The sequence below is a fragment of the Bombina bombina genome, chromosome 10 (assembly GCF_027579735.1).
Source record: "Bombina bombina isolate aBomBom1 chromosome 10, aBomBom1.pri, whole genome shotgun sequence".
Taxonomy (NCBI): Eukaryota; Metazoa; Chordata; class Amphibia; order Anura; family Bombinatoridae; genus Bombina; species Bombina bombina.
Genome location: NC_069508.1, coordinates 25,167,655 through 25,189,593, shown reverse-complemented (window position 1 = coordinate 25,189,593; position 21,939 = coordinate 25,167,655). Strand labels below are relative to the sequence as shown.

The following is a 21,939-nucleotide window of genomic DNA, read 5'->3' as shown; positions in this document are numbered from 1 at the left end:
ACACAGACTTAACTTTTTCTGCAAACAGTTCTTTCTATGCATTCTAATCTGGACTGATTTATAGACGGGAAGATCTTGTTCCTTTGAAATCTGCTCGATAGCTCAGGTCTGGTTTAACTGATTCATTTTAGCTTGCTTGGCTTTGCTGCAACACAAGTGGACAGCTCCACCTACTGGCTATTTTAATAAATGCACTGCTTCTCAATGCTTTTCAATAGCAGTCACATGACTGGAAAAAAAGGTTGTTATTCTGAAACGGTGTAAATTGAACAGTTGTAAAACGAGGGCCACCTGTACTACGATGTGTCGTTAAATTTTCAAGGAAAAAAAAAAAAGCATGGACATTTTTTTTCTCTTTTTAACTTTATTGCCAAATTGGGGCACAAGCTCAGTTTTGGTAACAAGAGACAAGAAGCTATAAGGTTCGTATAATTCCGTGCCGCCGCTGGTGGTTTCACATGTGCGTTAGGATGTTGGGTGTACGTGTTTTGCATGATGTGGGACTCCTACAGAATCAGCGGTACCTGCCAGACGATGTAGGATAAACCGGTTTCTCTAGCAAACCTTGTTTTGTCTATCACTGTATTTTTCCTTCAAATGAAACTCACATTTTTATGTTGGTACAAGTTAATATTAAAAATGAAATTGCTTATTTCTGCAGGAATACAATTAGTAATGTAAATGGACTAGAAAGCTAGATAGATAATATAAATATATAGATAGATCAGTACTTTCATAAAAAAGCTGTGAGTTTCTTAGCGCAGAATCCCCTTCCTACAAAACAAAGAAAACCTTTCTATTGCACTAGGTTGTGTTTTTCTCTGTACTAAATATTACATCACATAACCCAGATCTAACAACAGAAACTCTTCCATCAGAAATTTTACTGACAATTATATATTAATTTGGCTGCGATCTGTACTGGCTTTTTAGTAAAGGGACATTCATAATGCAAAAATATTTTTCTAAATCTATTTTTTTTTTTTTGCATTATTAACTGTGCATTTTAACCCCTGCCATAACGTTACACACATGAGTAAAGTTCTGCTGGGGAGGGACCATCAGTGCAGCACCTGAGCAGGACCCAGGTGGTGATTTGGCTTCAGTTCCTGATTGGTTTATGGCTCAAGAGCTGCATTTGGCGGCTGCTGTGCGGAACATTACTCTGGTGTTTAACTCCTTTGTGTGTGTTAGACACAGTTATCTAGGGTTAGGAGCGCACACACACCCACCCTCTCACTCATACTCACCCACTCGCACGCACCCACGTTTCTAAGACTTCCTTATTACTATCGCTTTTCAGGCAAATGTTTTATAACTGCTGGAAAACTAAATCTGTTTTTTAATTCAATTTCCCTTTGATCTGTGTTTGTAGGAACCTGACGGGATCACTTCTTGTTCCTATGCGGCCCCTCAGATTCTCTCTGTGTTGGTGCAATATGTATAGACTGTCCAGTGACTTTTCTTAGTTCCAGGAATCGTTACCGTGTAGTTGGTTGTCAGTATCTGTGAGTTGTAAAATGCGAGCACGGGTACTGAATAGACTGTCACGCGGCCTATCTGTGTCAGTAATCCTTTTACGTGGGAAATCATTATTTATGCTCTAAACCAGGATGTAAATATAATGCAGTCAGGAACTTGCCAGCTATGAAGCTAAGCTTTTTTTTTACTTTCTGCAATGAGATATTAGAATGGCTCAGCTAGATTAAAAAGTAAGTTACAGCGCGTCTTTATTAGAAGTGATCAATTAAAGTCCATCTAAAATATCGCTTAGAATCTGGACCAAATTTTACAACTTTTAAAGTTTACCATCACTTTAAAGGGATAGTGTACTGTAAACTTTTTCTCCCATTAAATGTGTTCCCAATGATTCATGTTACCTGCTAGACTGTAAGAAATTGTGTACAGAGAGCTCCTTTAGCTTTTTTGCCACTTGAAATAGCTGATTTTACCCACTGCATCTGATACCTATACAAAAAAACAAGGTAGTGCAGTTTTCTCTTAGACAAAAATTATATAAACAAGGGGATGCAGTCGAAATTGGCCTCCAAGTGGGGAGTGGTAGAGCCAAGTCCTTTTGAAATGAAGTGGTATTCCTGCAGCTGCTATGAATAAAATTAAAGTGAATGTAAATTTTGATGCTAAAGTGCCCGGTTTTTAAAAATTTGATTAAAAACAGGGGCACTTTAATTTACATTTCACTCGTGTTGTGAAAACAAAATTACCTTTTAAACTTGACAGCAGCTCCAGCTTCCTCCGGTCGTCGCAAGCCATTTCTGATGTCAGAAATGATGGATAGGTCATCCTCCAATCACGGCTTCCCCCCCCGTGGGAATCAGTGTCTGATTCAATGCCGTGATTGGAGGAAGCCGGATTCCTTATTTTAGACCCAGGGAGAGGCTTGCGACGGGTGGAGGAAGCTGGAGCAGCTGTCAAGATTAAAAGGTAAGTATTTCTTCACAGCACAAGTGAAATGTAAATTTTGATGACTTGAAGTGCCCCTGTTTTTAATCAAATTTTTAAAAACCGGGCACTTTAGCATCAAAATTTACATTCACTTTACATTCATTGCCCCTTATATATTTAAATTTGAGTCTAAATGGCCATGATTCAGAAAGAGCATGCACTTTTTAAGAACTTTCCAATTTACTTCTATTTTTAAATGTGCTTTGTTCTTTTGGTATCCTTTGTGTGTGCAGAATGTGTAGAATCCTAATGTAAGGGAGTGCAGGTTACATGTCTGTCTGTCTATCTATCTATCTGTCTATCTTATTGCTTACTACTGAGTTATTTTTGGGGCCCAAACCAAGAATTGCTCCAGGGCTCTCTGTTGAGTGGGTCCTCTTCTGATTAGAAAGTCGTTTATGATGTCACACTCTATCTGAATCTTGAAAGAAATTGTTTGTGTTTTGATGTCCCTTTAATATGATCTTTGAGTTTCTGTGTAAATTCCGCCACGCTGTTTGATCATTTTCACTTCCTGGGTGAAAAATCCAGCTGAGTTGTTTCCTCTTAGTTTTCTTCTGCATTTCTGCTTTTTAATCTATATACTTTATATTTTGCTACTATTTAATCATCTGGGCATTTCACTGGCTAGTTATGTATTTATATTCCTCAAACTGTTATTGATAAATACCCGGTTTTAGTATTGTTTATACACTGATCATCAAACAAGAAAAAAACATTTTATCTTTGCCAAAAAGTTATTTCAAATGCTGCAGAAATGTACATTTTACTACGAGATTAAATATTCAGTAAATCGCTTATTCATTTATTACAATTTTCTGACATTTTTCCCATATACTTTTGAAGTAATTTAAAAAACAGCACAAAAAACACCTTATTTCTCCAACATAGGTGTGTCCGGTCCACGGCGTCATCCTTACTTGTGGGATATTCTCTTCCCCAACAGGAAATGGCAAAGAGCCCAGCAAAGCTGGTCACATGATCCCTCCTAGGCTCCGCCTACCCCAGTCATTCTCTTTGCCGTTGTACAGGCAACATCTCCACGGAGATGGCTTAGAGTTTTTTAGTGTTTAACTGTAGTTTTTATTATTCAATCAAGAGTTTGTTATTTTAAAATAGTGCTGGTATGTACTATTTACTCTGAAACAGAAAAGAGATGAAGATTTCTGTTTGTATGAGGAAAATGATTTTAGCAACCGTTACTAAAATCCATGGCTGTTCCACACAGGACTGTTGAGAGGAATTAACTTCAGTTGGGGGAACAGTGAGCAGTCTTTTGCTGCTTGAGGTATGACACATTCTAACAAGACGATGTAATGCTGGAAGCTGTCATTTTCCCTATGGGATCCGGTAAGCCATTTTTATTCAGACAGTAAATAAGGGCTTCACAAGGGCTTATTAAGACTGTAGACATTTTCTGGGCTAAATCGATTCATATATTACACATATTTAGCCTTGAGGAATCATTTAATCTGGGTATTTTTGTTAAATAATATCGTCAGGCACTGTTTTAGACACCTTATTCTCTAGGGGCTTTCCCTAATCATAGGCAGAGCCTCATTTTCGCGCCGGTATTGCGCACTTGTTTTTGAGAAGCATGACATGCAGTCGCATGTGTGAGGAGCTCTGATACATAGAAAAGACTTTCTGAAGGCTTCATTTGGTATCGTATTCCCCTTTGGGCTTGGTTGGGTCTCAGCAAAGCAGATACCAGGGACTGTAAAGGGGTTAAAGTTAAAAACGGCTCCGGTTCCGTTATTTTAAGGGTTAAAGCTTCCAAATTTGGTGTGCAATACTTTTAAGGCTTTAAGACACTGTGGTGAAATTTTGGTGAATTTTGAACAATTCCTTCATGTTTTTTCGCAATTGCAGTAATAAAGTGTGTTCAGTTTAAAATTTAAAGTGACAGTAACGGTTTTATTTTAAAACGTTTTTTGTACTTTGTTATCAAGTTTATGCCTGTTTAACATGTCTGAACTACCAGATAGACTGTGTTCTGAATGTGGGGAAGCCAAGGTTCCTTTTCATTTAAATAAATGTGATTTATGTGACACTGAAAATGATGCCCAAGATGATTCCTCAAGTGAGGGGAGTAAGCATGGTACTGCATCATTCCCTCCTTCGTCTACACGAGTCTTGCCCACTCAGGAGGCCCCTAGTACATCTAGCGCGCCAATACTCCTTACTATGCAACAATTAACGGCTGTAATGGATAATTCTATCAAAAACATTTTAGCCAAAATGCCCACTTATCAGCGTAAGCGCGACTGCTCTGTTTTAGATACTGAAGAGCATGAGGACGCTGATGATAATGGTTCTGAAATGCCCCTACACCAGTCTGAGGGGGCCAGGGAGGTTTTGTCTGAGGGAGAAATTTCAGATTCAGGGAAAATTTCTCAACAAGCTGAACCCGATGTGATTACATTTAAATTTAAGTTGGAACATCTCCGCGCTCTGCTTAAGGAGGTATTATCCACTCTGGATGATTGTGAGAATTTGATCATCCCAGAGAAACTATGTAAAATGGACAAGTTCCTAGAGGTCCCGGGGCTCCCAGAAGCTTTTCCTATACCCAAGCGGGTGGCGGACATTGTAAATAAAGAATGGGAAAGGCCCGGTATACCTTTCGTCCCTCCCCCCATATTTAAAAAATTGTTTCCTATGGTCGACCCTAGAAAGGACTTATGGCAGACTGTCCCCAAGGTCGAGGGAGCGGTTTCTACTTTAAAAAAACGCACCACTATACCCATAGAAGATAGTTGTGCTTTCAAAGATCCTATGGATAAAAAATTAGAAGGTTTGCTTAAAAAGATGTTTGTTCAGCAAGGTTACCTTCTACAACCAATTTCATGCATTGTCCCTGTCACTACAGCCGCGTGTTTCTGGTTCGATGAGCTAGTAAAGGCGATCGATAGTGATTCTCCTCCTTATGAGGAGATTATGGACAGAATCCGTGCTCTCAAATTGGCTAATTCTTTCACCCTAGACGCCACTTTGCAATTGGCTAGGTTAGCGGCGAAGAATTCTGGGTTTGCTATTGTGGCGCGTAGAGCGCTTTGGTTGAAATCTTGGTCAGCGGATGCGTCTTCCAAGAACAAACTCCTTAACATTCCTTTCAAGGGGAAAACGCTGTTTGGCCCTGACTTGAAAGAGATTATCTCTGATATCACTGGGGGTAAGGGCCACGCCCTTCCTCAGGATAGGTCTTTCAAGACCAAAAATAAACCTAATTTTCGTCCCTTTCGTAGAAACGGACCAGCCCCAAGTGCTACGTCCTCTAAGCAAGAGGGTAATACTTCTCAAGCCAAGCCAGCCTGGAGACCAAGGCAAGGCTGGAACAAGGGAAAGCAGGCCAAGAAACCTGCCACTGCTACCAAGACAGCATGAAATGTTGGCCCCCGATCCGAGACCAGATCTGGTGGGGGGCAGACTCTCTCTCTTCGCTCAGGCTTGGGCAAGAGATGTTCTGGATCCTTGGGCACTAGAAATAGTCTCCCAAGGTTATCTTCTGGAATTCAAGGGGCTTCCCCCAAGGGGGAGGTTCCACAGGTCTCAATTGTCTTCAGACCACATAAAGAGACAGGCATTCTTACATTGTGTAGAAGACCTGTTAAAAATGGGAGTGATTCATCCTGTTCCATTAGGAGAACAAGGGATGGGGTTCTACTCCAATCTGTTCATAGTTCCCAAAAAAGAGGGAACGTTCAGACCAATCTTAGATCTCAAGATCTTAAACAAGTTTCTCAAGGTTCCATCGTTCAAAATGGAAACCATTCGAACAATTCTTCCTTCCATCCAGGAAGGTCAATTCATGACCACGGTGGATTTAAAGGATGCGTATCTACATATTCCTATCCACAAGGAACATCATCGGTTCCTAAGGTTCGCATTCCTGGACGAGCATTACCAGTTCGTGGCGCTTCCTTTCGGATTAGCCACTGCTCCAAGGATTTTCACAAAGGTACTAGGGTCCCTTCTAGCGGTGCTAAGACCAAGGGGCATTGCAGTAGTACCTTACTTGGACGACATTCTGATTCAAGCGTCGTCCCTTCCTCAAGCAAAGGCTCACACGGACATAGTCCTGGCCTTTCTCAGATCTCACGGATGGAAAGTGAACGTGGAAAAGAGTTCTCTATCTCCGTCGACAAGGGTTCCCTTCTTGGGAACAATAATAGACTCCTTAGAAATGAGGATTTTTCTGACAGAGGCCAGAAAAACAAAACTTCTAAACTCTTGTCAAACACTTCATTCCGTTCCTCTTCCTTCCATAGCGCAGTGCATGGAAGTAATAGGTTTGATGGTAGCGGCAATGGACATAGTTCCTTTTGCGCGCATTCATCTAAGACCATTACAACTGTGCATGCTCAGTCAGTGGAATGGGGACTATTCAGACTTGTCTCCGAAGATACAAGTAAATCAGAGGACCAGAGACTCACTCCGTTGGTGGCTGTCCCTGGACAACCTGTCACAAGGGATGACCTTCCGCAGACCAGAGTGGGTCATTGTCACGACCGACGCCAGTCTGATGGGCTGGGGCGCGGTCTGGGGATCCCTGAAAGCTCAGGGTCTTTGGTCTCGGGAAGAATCTCTTCTACCGATAAATATTCTGGAACTGAGAGCGATATTCAATGCTCTCAAGGCTTGGCCTCAGCTAGCAAAGGCCAAGTTCATACGGTTTCAATCAGACAACATGACGACTGTTGCGTACATCAACCATCAGGGGGGAACAAGGAGTTCCCTGGCGATGGAAGAAGTGACCAAAATCATTCAATGGGCGGAGACTCACTCCTGCCACCTATCTGCAATCCACATCCCAGGAGTGGAAAATTGGGAAGCGGATTTTCTGAGTCGTCAGACATTACATCCGGGGGAGTGGGAACTCCATCCGGAAATCTTTGCCCAAATTACTCAACTGTGGGGCATTCCAGACATGGATCTGATGGCCTCTCGTCAGAACTTCAAGGTTCCTTGCTACGGGTCCAGATCCAGGGATCCCAAGGCGACTCTAGTAGATGCACTAGTAGCACCTTGGACCTTCAAACTAGCTTATGTATTCCCGCCGTTTCCTCTCATCCCCAGGCTGGTAGCCAGGATCAATCAGGAGAGGGCGTCGGTGATCTTGATAGCTCCTGCGTGGCCACGCAGGACTTGGTATGCAGATCTGGTGAATATGTCATTGGCTCCACCATGGAAGCTACCTTTGAGACGAGACCTTCTTGTTCAAGGTCCGTTCGAACATCCGAATCTGGTCTCACTCCAGCTGACTGCTTGGAGATTGAACGCTTGATCTTATCAAAACGAGGGTTCTCAGATTCTGTTATTGATACTCTTGTTCAGGCCAGAAAGCCTGTAACTAGAAAAATTTACCACAAAATATGGAAAAAATATATCTGTTGGTGTGAATCTAAAGGATTCCCTTGGGACAAGGTAAAGATTCCTAAGATTCTATCCTTTCTTCAAGAAGGATTGGAGAAAGGATTATCTGCAAGTTCCTTGAAGGGACAGATTTCTGCCTTGTCTGTGTTACTTCACAAAAAGCTGGCAGCTGTGCCAGATGTTCAAGCCTTTGTTCAGGCTCTGGTTAGAATCAAGCCTGTTTACAAACCTTTGACTCCTCCTTGGAGTCTCAACTTAGTTCTTTCAGTTCTTCAGGGGGTTCCGTTTGAACCCTTACATTCCGTTGATATTAAGTTATTATCTTGGAAAGTTTTGTTTTTGGTTGCAATTTCTTCTGCTAGAAGAGTTTCAGAATTATCTGCTCTGCAGTGTTCTCCTCCTTATCTGGTGTTCCATGCAGATAAGGTGGTTTTACGTACTAAACCTGGTTTTCTTCCAAAAGTTGTTTCTAACGAAAACATTAACCAGGAGATAGTCGTGCCTTCTTTGTGTCCGAAACCAGTTTCGAAGAAGGAACGTTTGTTGCACAATTTGGATGTTGTTCGCGCTCTAAAATTCTATTTAGATGCTACAAAGGATTTTAGACAAACATCTTCCTTGTTTGTTGTTTATTCTGGTAAAAGGAGAGGTCAAAAAGCAACTTCTACCTCTCTCTCTTTTTGGATTAAAAGCATCATCAGATTGACTTACGAGACTGCCGGACGGCAGCCTCCTGAAAGAATCACAGCTCATTCCACTAGGGCTGTGGCTTCCACATGGGCCTTCAAGAACGAGGCTTCTGTTGATCAGATATGTAGGGCAGCGACTTGGTCTTCACTGCACACTTTTACCAAATTTTACAAGTTTGATACTTTTGCTTCTTCTGAGGCTATTTTTGGGAGAAAGGTTTTGCAAGCCGTGGTGCCTTCCATTTAGGTGACCTGATTTGCTCCCTCCCTTCATCCGTGTCCTAAAGCTTTGGTATTGGTTCCCACAAGTAAGGATGACGCCGTGGACCGGACACACCTATGTTGGAGAAAACAGAATTTATGTTTACCTGATAAATTACTTTCTCCAACGGTGTGTCCGGTCCACGGCCCGCCCTGGTTTTTTAATCAGGTCTGATAATTTATTTTCTTTAACTACAGTCACCACGGTATCATATGGTTTCTCCTATGCAAATATTCCTCCTTAACGTCGGTCGAATGACTGGGGTAGGCGGAGCCTAGGAGGGATCATGTGACCAGCTTTGCTGGGCTCTTTGCCATTTCCTTTTGGGGAAGAGAATATCCCACAAGTAAGGATGACGCCGTGGACCGGACACACCGTTGGAGAAAGTAATTTATCAGGTAAACATAAATTCTGTTTTTCCTGCTAAAAATTAGCTCAATAAAGCTCTGAAGTAGGACGGCAACACCTGGGGCAAGATTACATATACGGCGCATATATTTCACCCATCGCCCGCAATTTTTACTCCCATAAACTAACACAGAATCCCACATCGCAATATACCTAATAAATGTATTAACCCCTAATCCGCCATTAACCCACAATGCAATAATCCTAATTAAACTATTAACCCATAATCCGCCAAACGACCACAACGCAAGTACTACCCTAATTAACCTATTAACCCCTAATCTGCCAAACCCCCACAACGCAAATAACATTTCATTAATAAGCCCCCTAACCTAACCCCCACTAAATTAACCCCAAATTACATAAAATATACAAAATTATAATCAAAATAGAAAATCCTAACCGTACTTAGAAAAATAAACCCAAGATTAAATTAAAATAAATTAAATTAATCTAAAATGACCAAAAATTAAAAAAAACAAACATTACAGAAAATAATAAACAAAATGATCCAAAATAAAAAAAATTAAACCTAATCCCTATGAAATTAAAAAAGCCCCCCCCAATAAATCTAATGCTAAACTACCAATAAGCAAGCACTATCCAGGGTGCTGAACATAAAATGGGTTGACTCCTAAGCTTTACATTCCTGCTTTTTAAATAAAGATAGCAAGAGAACGAAGAAAAATTTATAATAGGAGTAAATCAGAAAGTTGCGTGAAATTGTATGCTCTATCTGATTCATGAAAGAAAACACTTGGGTTTAGTATCCCTTTAAATAATCAAACTTCAAAGGAGACCTTGCATTCAAATAACAATTTTTTCTAATATATAGTATGTGCGTATATGTGTATGCATGTGTGTTTGTGCGTATATGTGTATGCGTGTGTGTGCGTATATGTGTATGCGTGTGTGTTTGTGCGTGTTTATGTAAAAATATATAAATTTAAAAGAAACCTTTTTAAATGCCAAAGCCCTTTATCCTTCTGTAATGGGATTGCCCTTGTTTCAGCCTTTATTGGATAATGTGTAAGGGGCCGTAATTAGTGCTAAATGATCAGGCTGGCTCACAGCTCCGTGTCTACGTAAATCTGTAATGCTGTAAGCTTTTAATGGGTCAGACCGTCAGACGGGTGGGGCTGTAAAACTGCACTGATCAGTTAGAAACCTGTAAAAGGGTTTATAAATTACACATTCCTTCATACAGATCGCACATAGTCTTAGCAGTTTTAAGGGGTTGAAGACAACCCTAATGATAAGGGTTTTTACCTTTAAATTAAAGGGATTCAGATAGGGCATGTCAATTTTTAAAATGAAGATAAACTTGAGCGTACTTCTAGGATATAGTTTTAAAAAAAGAGTGAGACTTTCATTCATGAAATCTGTAATTTATCCTCCTGATCTTCTTAGATTTTTACATTTTATTGCCGGAACGATAAACAAAGTTCCTCTGCCTGCCATAGTCCTCAATTGATTGAGAGATGACTCCTCTGCAATCCATTAATCGTTGTTTCCCCCCCCCCAGCCCCTTTGCACAAACGTCACGGCCCCAGGGGGAAACAACGATTAGTGGATTGCAGATGAGTCATTTGTCATCAACTCCTCCCGACTATGGCGGTAGGAATGGCGCTGATCTTTCTGCCATTAAAATGTAAAAATCTAAAAATATCAGGATAAATTAGCAATTTCATGAATGAAAGTCTCACTAATTTTATAATTTATAGAGCGAGTACGCTCAAGTTTTTCTTCACTTTAGACAACTTTCTCATTTACTTTTATAATCAAATTTGCTTTGTCATCTTGGTATTCTTTGTTGAAAGCTAAACTTAGGTAGGCTCAAACTGATTTCTAAACCATTGGAGGCCGCCACTTTTGACACTTTTTTTTTTTTTTTTTTTACAGCTAGACAGTGCTAGTTCATATGTGCCATATAGATAACATTGTGCTCACTTGCCTGGAGTTATTTGTGTGTCAGCACTGATTGTCTAAAATCAAGTCTGTCAAAAGAACTGAAATAATGGGTTAATTTAAGTCTCGCTTTATAGACTGTGTGATGGTAACTGTCCCTTTAACGTCTCCCTTACCAAACTACCCAGTGAGTCAGATGTGTCAATACTAATTTACACCCTGCCACATAGACGTATCTCTTTGGTTGAGGATTTGCCGAGATGCACTTTGGTCTGTAGTTTTTCCTACAGAACGCGCAAGTTTAAGGTGACCTGAGTGTCAATATTTAGTCAGCTAAGCAAATCACCGGATTTCTTAAGTGTTTCTTAGTAATGCAGCGACACATATTTAATTTCAGTTTGTTTGCTGCGTACATCAAGTCTGATGCGTTTATACAGTTGGCACATCATTTATTTGAGGGAAGGAACCAAACTTAAATGGACAGAAACCTTATATGTAATTCCCTGTAAAATGTTTAATGATGGTAAAATGGAATTGTATGTCCCTTTTGAGCACTGCCTTACAGTCTATAAGGCCGATTTATTAATGTGCGGACAGACATGATCCGCTGTAGCCATCATGTCCACAGCATACTCTATCGGCATTTATCATTGCACAAGCAATTCACTAGAAATGCTTGTGCAATGCCGCCCCCTGCAGATTTGTGGTCAATTGGCCGCTAGCAGGAGTGTTAATAAACACATAGTTAAAGTAATCTCTATAGCTGCAGTGGGAGATAGCTGAACACGTCTGGTAAGCCAATGACAAGAGACAAATGTAAAGCCACTAAGCACTAGCTAGTTTCCAGTAGTGCATTGCTGCTGCTGAGGATATGTAGGTATGCTTTTCAACAAAGGATACAATGTAAATTTCATAACAGAAGTTAATTTGAAAGTCTGAAAATTACATTCTCTATCTAAATCAGAAAGATTAATTTTGTTAATGCTGTGTGTCTATGTTAAAAGGATCATTTTCCATCTGATGTGTTATCTCATAATCTATATGTAGTAATAATCCAGTGATACATTTAAATAACTCATGTGACTTGCTGAAAACATTCTGTGAATAAGACATTGACACTATTGCAGCATTGTGTGGAGTGAATGAAAAAACAACTTGCACTAAGCACGTCAGATTCATATTGGTTTTTGCCAGTGCCATATACAGTTGTATGCAAAAATTTAGGCACCCCTGATAATTTCCATGATTTTCATTTATAAATTATTGGTTGTTTGGATGAGCAATGTCATTTTGATCTATCAAATAACTGAAGGACACTGTAAAATTTCAGTAGTGAAATGAGGTTTATTGGATTAACAGAAAACGTGCAATATGAAATTAGACAGGTGCATACATTTGGGCACCCTTGTCCTTTTGTTGATTTGAATACCTGTAACTACCTAGCACTGATTAAAGGGACATTATACACATTTTTTTCTTTGCATAAATGTTTTGTAGATAATCTATTTATATAGCCCATAAAGTTTTTTTTTTTTTAAATTAATGTATAGTTTTGCTTATTTTTAAATAACATTGCTCTGATTTTCAGACTCCTAACCAAGCCCCAAAGTTTTATGTGAATACGCTCGACTACCTACTCCAGCTTGCTCCTGTTTGTGTAAAGGGTCTTTTCATATGCAAAAGGGGGAGGGGGGTGGTCTTATTTGCCACTTGCAGTGGGCTTTCCAACTACCTTTTCAACAGAGGTAAACTGACAGCTTCTAAGTAAGTTTTTAAACAGTTTTATACTGGATTTTTATATCAGTATCTGTGCATCTTATTCTTTATAGTAGTGTCTATTACATGCAGTTATATGAAAATGAGTGTATACTGTCCCTTTAATTGAAACACACAATTGGTTTGGTGAGCACATTAAGCCTTGAACTTCATAGACAGGTGCATCCAATCATGAGAAAATGTATTTAAAGGGACAGTTTACTCAAAAATGTTCTCCCCTTTAATTTGTTCACAATGATCCACTTTACCTGCTGGAGTGTATTAAATTGTTTACAAGTAGCTCCTTTACCCTTATATTGGCATTTGAAATTGTTGATTTAGCATGTGGTATCCCCACCTATTCTGAAAGTTTGTGGCCGCACGTACCAGCTATAGATAAGCTTTGTAAACACAACCAGCAGAAGAAATTACACTCCCAGTGGGTTATAGAAGAGATAAGGTAATAAAATGTTGATTTTCCATTGTTCTCTCAAAGTACTGGTGATTGTCTTAAGGACAGATATAAGATAAAGAAGCAGGTATATGTGCACACTGTGATACAGTAATGAGATCTGATTATACCTACAAGCTCAACCCATTTTATTAGGTTGTGGCTTCAAAACACAAAATCAGAGCTTTAATATACACAAATAAGCCTTAAAAGCTCATTTTCATACATTTTTTACTCTGCAGTTGGTAAAAAAAGCAATTGTAAACACATTAAGGGAAAAACTATTTTACAGTATACTGTCCCTTTAAGGGGGCCAATTGCAAGTTGTTGTTCTCTTTGACTCTCCTCTGAAGAGTGGCAACATGGGGGCCTCAAAAAACAACAACTCTCAAATGACCTGAAAACAAAGAATGTTCAACATTATGGTTTAGGGGAAGGCTACAAAAAGCTATCACAGAGATTTAAGCTGTCAGTGTCCACTATGAGGAACATAGTGAGGAAGTGGAAGACCACAGGCACAGTTCTTGTTAAGGCCAGAAGTGGCAGGCCAAGTAAAATATCAGAAAGGCAAAGGATGGTGAGAACGGTCAAAACAGCCCACAGACCACCTCCAAAGACCTACATCATAATCCTGCTACAGATGGTGTCACTGTGCATCGTTTACCAATTCAGCGCACTTTGCACAAGGTGAAGCTGTATGGGAGAGTGATGCGGAAGAAGCCTTTTCTGTACACACGCCACAAACAGAGTCGCTTGAGGAATGCAAACGCACATTTGGACAAGCCAGCTTCATTTTGGAAGAAGGTGCTGTGGACTGATGAAACAAAGATTGAGTTCTTTGGTCATAACAAGGGGCGTTATGCATGGCGGCAAAAGAACACAGCGTTCCAAGACAAACACTTGCTAGCCACAGTAAAATTTGGTGGATGTTCCATCATGCTGTGGGGCTGTGTGGCCAGTGCCGGTAATAGGAATCTTGTTAAAGTTGAGGCTCGCATGGATTCCACTCAATATCAGCAGATACTTGAGAATAATGTTGAGGAATCAGTCACAAAGTTGAAGTTACGCCGGGGCTGGATATTTCAACAAGACAACAACCCAAAACACTGCTCAAAATCTACTCTGGCATTTATGCAGAGGAACAAGTACAATGTTCTGGAATGGCCATCCCAGACCTGAATATCACTGAAAATCTGTGGGGTGAGTTGAAGCGGGCTGTCCATGCTCAGCAACCATCAAACCTAACTGAACTGGAGATATTTTGCAAGGAGGAATGGTCCAAAATACCTTCATCCAGAATCCAGACACTCATTAAAGGCTATAGGAAGCATCTAGTGGCTGTTATTTCTGCTAAAGGGGGGGCTCTACTAAATATTGATGTAATATTTCTGTTGGGGTACCAAAATTTATGCACCTGTATAATTTCGGTTTTTCATATATTGCACATTTTCTGTTAATCCAATAAACCTCATTTCACTACTGAAATATTACGGTGTCCTTCAGTTATTTGATAGATCAATATGAAATTGCTGATCCAAACACCCAATTATTTATAAATGAAAATCATGGAAATTGTCAGGGGTGCCTAAACTTTTGCATACAACTGTAATCCTTGCTGCTCCTAATCCCTCAAGATCACTGTGCACGTCTGCTTCCTATTGGTTTAGACCAATGCCATACACCCTGTCTGCCTCTCTAATCCCTCGGTTTTTGTACAAGCTTGCTTCCTATTGGTTTAGACCAGTACCATAGATCCTGTCTGCCTCTCTAATCCCTTGGTCTTTGTACAAGCTTGCTTCCTATTGGTTTAGACAAGTGCCATACATGCTGTCTGGCCTCTAGTACCACTTACTCTGCACAAGCTTGCTTCCTATTGGTTTAGACTAGTGCCAAACATCATGTCTGCCCCCCTAATCCCACCTACGCTGCACAAGCTTGCTTCCTATTGGTTTAGACCTGTGACATACGTCCTGACTGCCTCCTAATCCCACCTAAACTGCACAAACTTGCGTCCTATTGGTTTAGACCAGTGCTATACATCCTGACTGCCCTCTAATTCTACTTACGCTGCACAAGCTTGTTTCTTATTGGTTTAGACCAGTCCCATACATCCGGTCTACCCTCTAATTCTACCTACGCTGCACAAGCTTGTTTCTTTTTGGTTTAGACCAGTGCCATTTATTCTGACTGCCCCACTAATCCCACTTACGCTGCACAAGCTTGCTTCCTATAATTTTAGACCAGTGCCATTTAGCCTGACTGCCCCCTAATCCCACCTACGCTGCACAAGCTTGCTTCCAATTGGCTTAGACCAGTGATAGTCTTTGGCTACATCTAATCTATCTGCAAAAAAAAAAAGAAAACAAATGACCTAGTATTCCTCTTGTTTGAATTTTATTAGTCCTTATCTGGGGTATCATTTTACTGAACATATGCACCTGTTTTGAGCATTTCCACAACTGAACTCCGCTGTATAACCCATTAGATGTGCATTAGCTCTACGTTTTGAGACAGGACATGCCTTTGTTTTCTTTGGTAAACTGTTTCTCTCTAATAGAAGATAAACAAGTAAAGTGTTTCCTTTTGTATTGTCTTTTCATATTTAGTCATCAGTATGTTCGAAGATTGTGCAGCTTCTGGGGCAAAACGAGGTCGACCATCATCATAAGCAGGTGGTGATGCTGAGTCAAGACAGTTTCTACAAAATATTAACTCCAGAACAGAAGATTAAAGCCCTAAAGGGACAGTTCAATTTCGACCACCCAGGTAAGACGGAATACATGTTTGGGTTGTCATTGTGTAGCATGGGGATGGGTGGGCTAAGCTAGAAGATTATATCTCCCAAGCTTCATGATATGAAGATGTCAACAAAGAAACATTTTAAATTTTTTCTTTTTCATTCAAACACTCTCCAAACTAGCCACGGATAGTTCCTATATAAGTGCTCAGTGTTGTATATTTCCAGGAGAGCAGCAAGGTAGAACCTCATGAAAGTCTCCATAGATAAATAAAGCTTTATGCAATTAGATGTCTCTATTTTCTGTATGTAGATGTTTTGTTGTTTCTCATTACGTTCCTACAGCTGAAACTGGTTGTTTAAAGTGGCGTTTTTACAGCACCACTATTGTATTGTATTGGGTACTTGTAAAGCGCGGCTAATCACCCGTAAGCACCTTAGCTGTATAGTAACTTATAGTGTGAAGTATTTGACTCTTGAGTTTCCAATGAAGTAATCATTAAAGGGATACTAAACCCAATTTTTATTTTCATGATACAGATAGAGCATTCAATTTTAAGCAACCTTCTAATTTACTCCCTATTATCAATTTTTTTTCGTTCTCTTAACCCCTTAACAACATGCGTCGTACAGGGTACGTCGCACACAACCTGGTCTTTAAAGACAAGCGACATACCCTGTACGACGTTGGGGATTAAAGCGGCTGGAAGCGATCCTGATCGCTTCCAGCCGTTTTACGGTTATTGCAGTGATGCCTCGATATCGAGGCATCCTGCTATAACATTTTCCCTCATCCGTTGCAGAGAGAGCCACTCTGTGGCCCTCTCTTCACCGGCATCGATGGCCGCAATCGTTGGTGGCTGGGAGCCGACGTCGGAGGCGGGTGGGTGGCCATCGATGGAAGACTGAAGAGAGAGGGGGGCGGGATCGGGGCGGAGTTGTCAGGAGCGCGCGCGTGTGCACGGGGAGGGAGCGGGTGGGAGGGTTAGAGAGCTGTTTGGGGGGGTATCAGGGAGGTTGGGGGCTAAGGTAGATCCTACACAGCAGCATATGTAAATATGCTATACAATTTAAAAAAAAAACAAAAAAAACATATACCTTTTTATTTTAGTACTGGCAGACTTTCTGCCAGTACTTAAGATGGCGGGGACAATTGTGGTATGGGGGAGGGAAGAGAGCTGTTTGGGAGGGATCCTGGGGTGTGATGTGTCAGGTGGGAGGCTGATCTCTACGCTAAAGCTAAAATTAACCCTGCAAGCTCCCTACAAGCTACCTAATAAACCCCTGCACTGCTGGGCATAATACATGTGTGGTGCACAGCGGCATTTAGCGGCCTTATAATTACCAAAAAGCAACACCAAAGCCATATATGTCTGCTATTTCTGAACAAAGGGGATCCCAGAGAGGCATTTAAAATCATTTATGCCATCCTGGCAAAAGTTGTTTGTAAATAATTTCAGTGAGAAACCTAAAATTGTGAAAAATTGTACTTTTTTTTTTTATTATTTGATCGCATTTGGCGGTGAAATGGTGGCATGAAATATACCAAGATGGGCCTAGATTAATACTTGGGGTTGTCTACTACACTAAAGCTAAAATTAACCCTAGACGCTCCCTACATGCTCCCTAATTAACCCCTTCACTACTGGGCATAATACACGTGTGATGCGCAATGGCATTTAGCAGCCTTCTAATTACCAAAAAGCAACACCAAAGCCATATATGTCTGCTATTTCTGAACAAAGGGGATCCCAGAGAAGCATTTACAACCATTTATGCCATAATTGCACAAGTTGTTTGTTTATAATTTCAGTGAGAAACCTAAAGTTTGTGAAAATATTTGGGAAAAAGTGAACAATTTTTTTTATTTGATCGCATTTGGCGGTGAAATGGTGGCATGAAATATACCAAAATGGGCCTAGATCAATACTTTGGGATGTCTTCTAAAAAAAAATATATACATATCAAGGGATATTCAGGGATTCCTAAAAGATATCAGTGTTCCAATGTAACTAGCGCTAATTTTGAACAAAAGTGGTTTGGAAATAGCAAAGTGCTACTTGTATTTATTGCCCTATAACTTGCAAAAAAAGCGAAGAACATGTGAACATTGGGTATTTCTAAACTCAGGACAAAATGTAGAAACTATTTAGCATGGGTGTTTTTTGGTGATTGTAGATGTGTAACAGATTTTGGGTGTCAAAGTTAGAAAAAGTGTGTATTTTTTCCTCATATTTTATATTTTTTTTATAGTAAATTCTAAGATATGATGAAAATAATGGTATCTTTAGAAAGTCCATTTAATGACGAGAGAAATTGTATACAATATGTGTGGGTACAGTAAATGAGTAAGACGAAAATTACAGCTAAACACAAACACAGCAGAAATGTAAAAATAGCCCTTGTACTTCAGGGAAAGAAATTGAAAAATGGCCTTGTCCTTAAGGGGTTAATATCTGTATTTGAAAAGCAAGAATGTAAGCTTAGGAGTTGGCCCATTTTAGGTTCAGCACCTGGGTAGTGCTTACTGATTGCGGGCTAAATGTAGACACCAATCGGCAAGTGCTACCCAGGGTTCTGAACCAAAAATGGGCTGGCTCCTAAGCTTAAGTTCCTTCTTTTTCAAGTAAAAATAGCAAGAGAATGAAGAAAAATTAATAGGAGTCCGTTAGAAAATTGCTTAAAATTGAATGCTCTATCAGAATTGTGAAAGAAAAAAATTTGGGTTTAGTGTCCCTTTAAATCATTATGACCCATTATGAAGTATCATAGGTACATTTTTTACTTGTTCCTTCTAGTGAGCCTCTATCCATGCTTAAAATTTTATTTTACCAGAAAAACATTTTCACCATAAAATGGGAGGCATAATGCTAATGTAATTAGTGATTGAAATGAATGTGATTTGTTGAATTTGACGTCAGAAAGTCGTCTTTTAATTAGATTTTAAATGATGATGATTGCCTGTTTGGAAATAATTTAGTTTAGTATTTGAAGAGTTAAACACTCTAAAACTATGTCCCACCCTGATTATTTCCTTGTTTCCATGTTCCAAGGCCAGTCTATCACTTTCTCACTGGCATGTGCAGGTTCTTCCATAACTTTATACTATGCCTTCTTTATTGAGGGATCAGTCATGCTGCGCCTCATCGCTTATCCCACTGTTAAATTAGTTGCCCACCAATAGTTTATATCACCACCATATTAATGCCAAATCTCTTATAACTGCTGGCGATTTCCTTGCCAGGCCCTCTGTTCTATATGCATATTCCTTGTAGCCTATCTGCTAGTTAAGCTTCTTACAACAGGTACTTACCACCGGCTTATTTCTTGCTAGTGTTGTTATAAAAACCCATAAGTTGTACCGTGAGTGAATCCTTTACTAGGTTTTGTTACTGCTAGCTAAGCTTCTTACAACAGGTACTTACCACCGGCTTATTTCTTGCTAGTGTTATAAAAACCCATAAATTGTACTGTGGGTGAATCCTTTACTAGGTTTTTTACTGCTAGCTAAGCTTCTTACAATAGGTACTTACTACCTGCTTATTTCTTGCTAGTGTTATAAAAACTTATAAGTTGTACCGTGAGTGAATCCTTTACTAGGTCTTGTTACTGCTAGCTAAGCTTCCTACAACAGGTACTTACCACCAGCTCACTTCTTGCTAGTGTTGTTGTATAAACCCATAAGTTGTACCGTGAGTGAATCCTTTACTAGGTCTTGTTACTGCTAGCTAAGCTTCTTACAACAGGTACTTACCACCGGCTTATTTATTGTGTTTTCATAAAAACCCATAAGTTGTACCGTGAGTGAATCCTTTACTAGGTCTTGTTACTGCTAGTTAAGCTTCTTACAACCGGCACTTACCACCGGCTTATTTCTTGCTAGTGTTGTTATAAAAACATATAAGTTGTACAGTGAGTGAATCCTTTACTAGGTCTTGTTACTGTTAGTTAAGCTTCTTACAACAGGTACTTACCACCGGCTTATTTATTGTGTTTTCATAAAAACCCATAAGTTGTACCGTGAGTGAATCCTTTACTTGGTCTTGTTACTGCTAGCTAAGCTTCTTACAACAGGTACTTACCACCGACTTATTTCTTGCTAGTGTTGTTATAAAAACCCATAGGTTGTCTTGTTACTGTTAGCTAAGCTACTTACAACAGGTACTTACCACTGGCTTATTTCTTGCTAGTGTTATACAAACCCATAAGTTGTACCATGAGTGAATCCTTTACTAGGTCTTGTTACTGCTAGTTAAGCTTCTTACAACAGGTACTTACCACCGGCTTATTTCTTGCTAGTGTTGTCATAAAAACCCATACGTTGTACCGTGAGTGAATCCTTTACTAGGTCTTGTTACTGCTAGTTAAGCTTCTTACAACAGGTACTTATCACCGGCTTATTTCTTGCTAGTGTTGTCATAAAAACCCATAAGTTGTACCGTGAGTGAATCCTTTACTAGGTCTTGTTACTGCTAGTTAAGCTTCTTACAACAGGTACTTACCACTGGCTTATTTCTTGCTAGTGTTATACAAACCCATAAGTTGTACCATGAGTGAATCCTTTACTAGGTCTTGTTACTGCTAGTTAAGCTTCTTACAACAGGTACTTACCACCGGCTTATTTCTTGCTAGTGTTGTTATAAAAACCCATAGGTTGTCTTGTTACTGTTAGCTAAGCTACTTACAACAGGTACTTACCACTGGCTTATTTCTTGCTAGTGTTATACAAACCCATAAGTTGTACCATGAGTGAATCCTTTACTAGGTCTTGTTACTGCTAGTTAAGCTTCTTACAACAGGTACTTACCACCGGCTTATTTCTTGCTAGTGTTGTCATAAAAACCCATAAGTTGTACCGTGAGTGAATCCTTTACTAGGTCTTGTTACTGCTAGTTAAGCTTCTTACAACAGGTACTTATCACCGGCTTATTTCTTGCTAGTGTTGTCATAAAAACCCATAAGTTGTACCGTGAGTGAATCCTTTACTAGGTCTTGTTACTGCTAGTTAAGCTTCTTACAACAGGTACTTACCACCGGCTTATTTCTTGCTAGTGTTGTCATAAAAACCCATAAGTTGTACCGTGAGTGAATCCTTTACTAGGTCTTGTTACTGCTAGTTAAGCTTCTTACAACAGGTACTTACCACCGGCTTATTTCTTGCTAGTGTTGTCATAAAAACCCATAAGTTGTACCGTGAGTGAATCCTTTACTAGGTCTTGTTACTGCTAGTTAAGCTTCTTACAACAGGTACTTATCACCGGCTTATTTCTTGCTAGTGTTGTCATAAAAACCCATAAGTTGTACCGTGAGTGAATCCTTTACTAGGTCTTGTTACTGCTAGTTAAGCTTCTTACAACAGGTACTTACCACCGGCTTATTTCTTGCTAGTGTTGTCATAAAAACCCATAAGTTGTACCGTGAGTGAATCCTTTACTAGGTCTTGTTACTGCTAGTTAAGCTTCTTACAACAGGTACTTACCACCGGCTTATTTCTTGCTAGTGTTGTCATAAAAACCCATAAGTTGTACCGTGAGTGAATCCTTTACTAGGTCTTGTTACTGCTAGTTAAGCTTCTTACAACAGGTACTTACCACCGGCTTATTTCTTGCTAGTGTTGTCATAAAAACCCATAAGTTGTACCGTGAGTGAATCCTTTACTAGGTCTTGTTACTGCTAGTTAAGCTTCTTACAACAGGTACTTATCACCGGCTTATTTCTTGCTAGTGTTGTCATAAAAACCCATAAGTTGTACCGTGAGTGAATCCTTTACTAGGTCTTGTTACTGCTAGTTAAGCTTCTTACAACAGGTACTTACCACCGGCTTATTTCTTGCTAGTGTTGTCATAAAAACCCATAAGTTGTACCGTGAGTGAATCCTTTACTAGGT

At 39.8% G+C, this 21,939-nt stretch overlaps 1 protein-coding gene across 2 annotated transcripts in view; it reads left to right on the top strand.

Annotated features, from left to right (window-relative positions):
* The window catches only part of UCK2 (uridine-cytidine kinase 2), a 130,863-nt gene that overhangs the window by 77,212 nt on the left and 31,712 nt on the right, over window positions 1-21,939 (top strand). For both annotated transcript variants that reach the window (XM_053693875.1, XM_053693876.1), the window contains exon 2: window positions 15,922-16,081. In XM_053693875.1, the coding sequence (XP_053549850.1) occupies window positions 15,922-16,081 (160 nt within the window). The remainder of the gene's footprint in view (window positions 1-15,921; window positions 16,082-21,939) is intronic.